The 8,878-nt window shown below is 32.7% G+C and overlaps 1 protein-coding gene across 1 annotated transcript in view; it reads right to left on the bottom strand.

Annotated features, from left to right (window-relative positions):
- LOC145292977 (SPRY domain-containing SOCS box protein 3-like) overlaps nucleotides 1-6,541 on the bottom strand; it is a 39,783-nt gene extending 33,242 nt beyond the window's left edge. Inside the window, exon 1 of the mRNA XM_080139217.1 lies at nucleotides 5,575-6,541. Coding sequence (XP_079995343.1) covers nucleotides 5,575-6,196 — 622 coding nt within the window. The 5' untranslated portion in view covers nucleotides 6,197-6,541. The remainder of the gene's footprint in view (nucleotides 1-5,574) is intronic.
- Nucleotides 6,542-8,878: the final 2,337 nt, after the last annotated feature.

The following is an 8,878-nucleotide window of genomic DNA, read 5'->3' as shown; positions in this document are numbered from 1 at the left end:
TAAGGAAAGATGCTTCCCAACACCTTGAAAAACTTTGACAGTCTGCCCAGTAGTTAAAAATACTGCGGATTGATCTTTTGCATGCATTACAGACCAATCAGCCTCCTGTGTGGCATGAGTAAATTACTTGAGTCTGTGATAAATAGAGAAGTTGTCAATCACCTAAGCAAAAACAAGCTATTCAGCAACATGTAATCTAGTTTCCATTCTGAGATAAAAGCTGATATGCTAATAATATCACATAGGATCAGTGAATCTATTGACGATTTAATTTCTAGGACAATAGCTGTTGATATATCTAAGGCATTTGATAGGGTTTGGCATAAAGGTCTACTTGATAAGGTTTCCAGCTATGGAATAGCTGGAAACGTCCTCTGAGCCATAAAATCCTTTCTCTCTAATGCTGGTGTGCCTCAGGGATCCATCCTGGACCCAACTCTCTTCCTGATCTTCATCAACGATCTCCCAAACCACATTCTTTGCTCATTCGTCAACATCTACGCAGATGATACTGCCATCTATGGCAAAACTTCTACGATCAGGATCTTTCTGATTCTCTTTCTTCCGATCTGGAGCGAGTGTTGCAATGGGGTAAGAAATAGCTAGTTAACCTTTAATACATCCAAAACCAAACATATCTTTCACCACCAATGCTCATATCCCCACTTGGTCGCAGTCAAAATGAACAACTCCCGTCTTGATGAAACACATTATTGAGACAAACTTCTGAACTGACCTTTACCCATGACTTGAAATAGAAGACCTACATCAAATCTGTTGCCAAAATCACTGGAAAAATATTGGGATCATTCTATCGATCCAGAAAGTATTTCACTCCTGACACAATCCTCCACCTGTGCAGGAGTCAAATACATCTTAAGATGGAGTACTGTTGCTATATCTGTGGAGAAGCTCATGAGCACCCTTTTCCTACCTTGACAGGGTATAAAATAATTTTCAGAATTTAGTGGGCGAGGACCTTTTTACCTCTCTACTTCTTTTTTCTCACAGAAGAGATGTTGCAAGTTTATCATTACTTTTATGGTAAGTGCTCGGCTGAGCTCCAATCTATGGTCCCTCCCTGTAAAACGTTCACAATAAATCTGTAAAATATTCACAACAAATCTGTAAAATGTTCACAATGAATACTTGCCTAGCTACAACAACTGCTGATAACTTTCCTTACACCCTAATGGTGCCTAAAACTAAACAAAAATTCCATCAGCAAAGTTTCTTTCCCAGAACTGTCCGTCTATGGAACACAATTTCGATGCGTTTGCTTCCTGACTGACTATAAAATGGTTGTCTTCAAATCTAATGTGAATAAATTTCTAGTATATCAATACCCCCCCCCCCAATTTATAGGCGTATAGTATGGGTCATGGAATTGCATTCACTAGCAAAAGATCTAGCTAATTTGCATACCCTTTTAAACATTCATTTTAATTAATTCCTAATTAGCTTTTCCAGTTTTCTTATGGTATGATCATCTTTAGTTAATTATTACGTGTAATTATATTCATGCAGATATTCTACAAGATTTATACTTGCGTGATATTTGCATAAAAAACTCTTTCTATATATTTATTTATCCATGTGTATATATATTTGTTTTAAAATTTTGCCTACCCAACTCCTCTGTCAGTTTTTGGTCTACAAACATGAAATTTCATATATAGGATATTTGAACCCATGTGAAACTTTACATTTGGGGAAAATCGGTGCAAAAGTTTGAAACTTAAAAAAAAATGGAATTTGCCAGATGAAGGTTGAATGACGGCATTATATACATGCATAACGTAATAACTATTGGTTCATGTTTTAATTTTTAGCCTTGCAGCAAACATGTCTTCATAGATCAGGCATTAATGTCAAAGGAAAAATTAAATTGTAAGCTAAATGTTTTTGTTTTGATTCTCAGTGGTGGCAGTACAAGTCATTTTTTTTTTTTTTTTCACTTTTTAAATCATTACTATATATTGGGTTCAATATTATATAATAATAAATACGAAATCTGCATTAATTAAAATATCATATTTAAGCGTATTTTATGACCAGGCAATTCGGGCACCCTGCTTGTGTTCATACACTTCAGGGATCGGTCATTTATTTTGCACATGCCTACTTAACCCTAAACTAATCCTAACCTAAGTTTTAGGTTTAGTTTGACAAAAATAGGTTTGGTAATAAAAGCTTGTTCACTAGAAAAGTGACGTCATTCAGGTGGTACAATCAAGCAAGATCTGTTAAACAGTCGTCAATAATGAAGAAAAGGCTTTTGAAAAAAAAAAAAAAAAACGCTTAAAATGAAAAAAAATAAGTGACACGATTTATACTGAAACTGAACCAATATTAATAAAAATAAGAATAAAAACACAAGGACACATGGCATAACGGATAAACAAAGTTATTTTATTGTTCATTTCGCTTTGTTTAAATTGTTTTTCTTGTCCTGAAAGAAAATTCTTTTCAAGGTGTTTAGAATATTTGAACTGTTTTAGAATTTTATTTATGCACAAAGAATTTTTTTCCCATAAAAATTAAAGGTACTGCTAATTTAGCAGAGAAACTAACAAACAACTATATGGAAAAAAATATCCAAGAAGTAAATGTCACTGTAGCCAATAACAGGTTAATTTTATACCTGGCTCATTAGTTTTGGTTTTCAAGTAGTTTTTATTGCTCTTTATTTAATCTCAAAAATTCAGTTTTTCCAAGCAGTTTTGGAAGAAACAAGCCTCGTTTTAACTTCAAGGTTTACAGGTGCTTTGAAATTTTTTTGGTATTTTTTACAAGAGTACCCAACATAATATAAACACCCCAACCTCCCTATGTTAAGAATAGCTTTAGGAATAAACACTTGAAAGCCGTTCTTAAGATGAGGAAGTTAGGGGTGTTTATTTTGGTATTATTATACAAACACCGTGACAGCGAATTAGTAAAATCTTTTACGTAGTATTCTGTTACGTTTCGGTGTGCTGAACACGAATCTGAAAACTGGGTTAGGGTTAGGGTTAGGGTTAGGGTACATTTTTTTCTACTAATTCGCTGTCACGGTATTTGTATAAATTTACCTTTATTTTTAAATCTGTTCTTAACATGGGGAGGTTAGGGGTGTTTATTTCTAAAGCCGTTCTTAACATGAAGAGGTTAGGGTGCTTATACTATGCTGGGTACTCTCGTAAAAAAAATACAAAAACAAATACAAAACACCTGTAAACCTTGAAGCCAAAACGAGGCTTGCTTTTTCCAACGAAGAAGATGCCGCCATTTTTTTTTTTAATTCACTCGGAAAAACTGATTTTTTTAGATTAAATAAAGAGCAATAAAAACTACTTGAAAACCAAAACAAATGAGCCAGATAGGTATAAAATTAACTTTTATTGGCTACGGTAACATTAATTTCTTGTATATTCTTGTTTATTTGTTGGCTTCTCTGCTAAATACCCAAGGTACTTATGCACTTTTGTTACCGTGCTGAAATAATGTTATATTTAGAAAGCTGTTCTTTACATGGGGGGGGGTTCTAACGATTCTTTATTTTCACTTAACAATTTAATAAAAAAAGATATCGTAAAACTTGAATTTAACTTGAAAATAATATTTAAAAAAATAACGCAGTAACAAAAGTGCATGAGCACCAAAATAAACTTTGAAGAAATGTTTTAACGGAGTTTCTAATTGATAATATATTATTGCTAACAATTTGTTAAAAAAAAAAAAAAAAAATGGTGTCAACACGTGGACATAAAATTTCAATTTTATATATCTTCAAATTTAGAACGTTTTATGTTAGATTTATTGTGGAAAAATTATTTCAAACTTTATGAAAAACAATTATTTGTTTTTATTTAATATTTTCCTATCAAAATGGGTTTGTCATCTATTTTGCATTTTAGTTTAAACAAGTTTTGTAGAGCCTTATCTTCAAATCATGATCAGATTTCCACCTTGAAAACGATATGAACAAAACCATCAGCATTTTTTTTTTTTTAATACCAAACAATTACTAAATCAAAGATGAAATAATTTAAGAGAGAAATTATCACGCTCATGTGTCTACAAATAATATATGACCATTCCTTTCAAAACGTCTTGTTTATCTGATATATAGTTTGCTTGAAGCATTGTGTGGAATAGGTATGTAGTAGATATTTAGAAGGCTATCACAATGCGAGGAATGGGATATAGTCGGTGTTGATGAGAGAAGACAAAAACAAGTGGTGATTTAAAAATCAATAAGTACATACATATATGTCTATATATACATATATTTATTCAATTGTATTAAGTACAAATGTCTTACTTGCTATGTCTGTAACAATATCCATTATATTTCGGGAAAAATTAATATAATGGATATTGTCACAGACATAGCAAGTAAGACATTTATACTTAATACAATTGAATAAATATATGTATATATAAACATATATGTATGTACCTATTGATTCGTAAATTGCCACTTGTTTTTGTCTTCTCTCATCAACACCGACTATATCCCATTCCTTGCATTGTGATAACCTTCTAAATATCTACTACATGTCTTGTTTATCTGTTTAGGCAGTCCTTAGTACCAACAGCTCTGACGTCAGCAGATAAACGCAGCTTAATGAACAGGCCTTCTTAATGAAGGTCATAGTATCGATTGGCTGTGTAGAAGCGCCCTTATTTTTATTTATTTGTAAATACTAATATAATTGGGATGAGTAATATGAATTCCCCAAACAGAACAATTTTGTACCACTTTTATATTCCCTTGCAAAGATTAAAATCAAGATATAATAATACTAAATCTTATGTCTAGAATACTTATTCTATTTTTGGTCAAAATTTATTACAGGATTTTGATCCTAGAAAATATCTAAAACTCAAAGCTTCAGTTTAAAGTGCATCAAGACGAAATTGAAATTAAGGGAATTTTGTTTGATTGGTGTCTAATGACTACGGATAAAATTTAATGAAAATCTGAAATATTTGCACGAATTTTCAAATGGGAAATTGTACCCATGTCATAAACATCGGGGTATCTAGATGTTCACAAAGGATCATTCACCCTTGCATAATACTAAATTTAACCAACATTTAGATCCCTTGTGTCTAGCAACTGGACTCTGACATTTATAATGATTGGTTAATTAGTTTAGAAGTGAATTCGGTATTTATTCGCTAGAATACGAACAGTGCTTTTTTTTTTTTTTAGACAGGATTCTAAAAAAAAAAAAAAAAAATTTATGGTAACTTTTGTTTATTAAATTGTTAAGTCAAAGAATAGTTTTTAAAAAGCCATTCCCTAGGTTCAGAATGGGTTTCTAAATAATAACCTTATTTCAGCATGGTCCGTCTTTTGCATAAGCATCGTGAAATCTATAAACGCACCTTTTATATAAATAAAGATATAGGACACTAGTGCATTTTAACGTCCCCGAGCAAATTAACTATTTTCATTTTAGGAGAGTTTCGTCCGCGTATAGAATTAATTAACAAAGCTCCGGCCACTTCCTACGTTAAGAATGGCTTTCTAAATTTGCTCAGGGGTGTTAAAATGCACAAGTGCTAGATATAGATACTCACACGAGTCTTCTTCGCCACATTGGCAGGTTTCCTCTTCGCAATCACACAAGGATTCGCTATTGCGGGGTCTTTTAAGGGGGTTCGGTGGCGCATACGTCGAGCAGGACGGCGACGAAGCATTAACGACGGGTCTCTGAACAATCGGGTTCATGTCGGAGTAATTATTACTCCCTAGGATGCAGCGCATGAAGCAGCGGACCCTATTTGACAAATTTGAGTAAGGTTCTTCTTCGCCTGGAACTTTGGTATAAGTAAGGCCTTCCTGCCGAGAAGATGGTTCAGATTCATCGTCATCACTTTGATGGTTTCCTCTCTTCGAAGGATTAGGAGTAGGGTCCTTGGTGCCAAGGGTTGGCTGACTAAAAGACACCAATTTGTTGGTCGTGAGAATCGAATTTTTATTTTTAGGCAAAGATTTAGGCAATAATGTCGGCGTCTTATTATTATTGTTGGTGTTGATGTTGTTGCTGCTATCGTTTTGTTGTGGTGTTACTATAGATTCTGTTATTATTGGATCAACACTGTTGTTGTTGTTATTATTATTATTTGAATGGGTATCTTCGTGCGCATTGTCTTTTCCCCCTGTAGATATTAATTCGTCACTTTTTTTATCCTCTCCCATTCCAATTTGAAAATAAAAAATAAAAATGTATTTATATTTATATAAAATCCTGTAGCCAAATTCCTTGCAGAATATTATTATTATACACACCTTTTTTTCATTTTGGTCCGATTATTATTGGCAGTCGTCGTCAACAACATTTTAGTCTTGCTATAAAAATAGAAAAACTACTCAAATCGTCCATTAAAACCAAAATAATCCAATATGAAAATATCGATTGGTATTCTGCACAGTTTTGTTTTTAAATCTTTGTTTGGATTGTAGAGTTTTTTTTTGTGACTAGAAAATAATAAGTTCGGGAAAAAATATTAGTTTGCCCAAAATAAAAAAAAAATGAAAAACAATATAAATAATGGCCGCTTAAGTAATCACCCAAAAAACAGCAGTCTAAATAATGGCCGCTTATGAAATTAATGTACGCAGGCTTTGCAGTAGCTTATGCCATTGCTGAGTTTTAAAGAGAATAAAATTAGGTTCTTTTTTAGAATTTAACCTAATTTAAAAATAATACCATAGAAAATTTTTGATGATGTACGTACTCGTCACGGAACGGAAATGTCATATTCCAAAAATCACGTAAATTAATCAAGTAATTTTATTTTTATATAAAAGAAAATCATTTTTAAACGATTTAAACAGGTTAATGTGAAATTGTTAGCATTGCGAGGCTGTTCTTGCAAGTTTTTATTATTGTGAAGTTATCTGCCCATTTGTTTTCAAAGTGGCGATGCGAGACAGTCCCTTTTTGCTTACTTATAAATTTAATTTTTTTTTTACTTAAAAATAAAACTATTTGATCAATTTACGTGATTTTCAGAATATGACATCTTCGTTTCGTAGCGAGTACGTATCTCATAAATATTTTTTATATTATATAATTTATTTTAATTTTATTATTTTTTAAACACGAAATAAAACCGCTTTCAGTATTGATTAAACAGTAAACTAAACTAATCAGCCTTACCAATCGTATCTAGCAAATTCAATATGTGTTTACTGTTTGGCATAAGGCCATGTATTTGAGGGCAGTATGCAGCTGTTTTTTTTTTCTTTCTATTCTTGGCATACTTTATTGGTATTTTTTAAATTTCGATTCAAATTCTCACTGAGAAAAAAATATTGGGACAATATTGCTACAGTCACTAGTAAATCTTTAAAATAAGTATATAGCTAAAAATAAAACATTTATTTTTCTGATTTAAAAACGAAAGTCACGTTTGTATTATTTATCTATTTTATTTATTCATTTTTACCTCACACAAAAGTTGAAACCACTCCCACACAACACGTGTCTTTCTGGAGAGAAATATTCTCAAATACAACGTGAGGTTGGTGGCATTGTCAGTATGTACTTTTTACTGAAGTTTTTAGGAAGTCTTAAATGTAAAAGTCTGTTGGTGATATTGACTGTCAACGATCCTTAAAAATTTAATGTAAAGTTAACGTTAATCAAGATTTACTATAATTATTATAAAAAAATATTAATGTCAGACAATGTTCCAGTTAGAAATGTGAAGAAAATTCACATAGGAGATAAACCCTAAAGGACATGAAATTCACACGCTAAGACACTTATCGTGAATAGATTCTGTCGGAGCTTGCATGTCAATACGTTGGCAGATAACTCTCCAAGTAATTCATCCTCCTTGACCAATGCAAATCAATAACTTAGAATAGCAAAGTACACTTCAAAAGTAGAAAATTCAATATAGTTAGTTCAATATAGTTCATGGCAGTAATTGTGTGGAGTCAGTAATAAAAAATTACAGTTTCCTGGACAGCATCATGTAATTTTTGTTAACAGAAACTGCTGTTTGTCTTGCTGGCATGTAAGTAGTAGGTTTATTGGATAGTGACGTCTCTCTTTCTTTCTCTTTTTGTAGTGTTAAACCATTGATATAATCAAAATAAAAATATAGCTTCCCCTTTTTTTTGAACCTGTATAAAGCAACAATTAAGACAAAATAAAATAATCATGTTATTGTAACTTACCCGAACATATTTTTTTCATCACATACACACACCCACATGTACGCACGCACACACGCCCACATACACACGTACATATATTCACGTTCATGTACATACACTCACATTCACGTGCATACACACACACGCTAACATACACACATGTACGCACACATACGCGCACACGTACGCACACATGAGCAACGTCACTTCCCTTTAAAGGAAATCCAGACATGTGCAGTCAGAACACTGACCCGGTATAAAAGTCAACAACAACATTCAACTTCCTCTTTCTTCCCTTTTACCTTGGTTCATCAACCAGACAAGTTTACATCCACAGCTTGTGGCTTGAAGACACTTCCATGTGGACGACTGCTACCATGCACGCATTGCTTTGCTGAGGTCAGCCCTCTCTCTCTGTTTCTTTTTCTACATGCTGGACTGGCATTTCTCTTTCCTCTACTTTATTCCTCTTTTTTCACGCACGTAGTCATCAACGACTGAACTAAACACGTGTTCCACCTAAACCATTCATTTTCAACAGAAAATAAACGACATGTTTATTTTATTCAGCAATTGAGTTTTTTTCCTTCCTTCCATTCATTTCATTATTTTCTTTTGCAGTGAGTTAGGATTATTATATCCTGGTTTGCAACAAATGATGGTGACCCCTTAATTTAAAATGAAACGAATGTGTTTGAACGAAACACGTGG

This window comes from Euprymna scolopes, chromosome 14, assembly GCF_053919585.1.
Source record: "Euprymna scolopes isolate OS-2025 chromosome 14, ASM5391958v1, whole genome shotgun sequence".
NCBI lineage: Eukaryota > Metazoa > Mollusca > Cephalopoda > Sepiida > Sepiolidae > Euprymna > Euprymna scolopes.
Note: the sequence above shows the minus strand (reverse complement) of the source record. Positions and strands in the feature narration are given on the sequence as shown.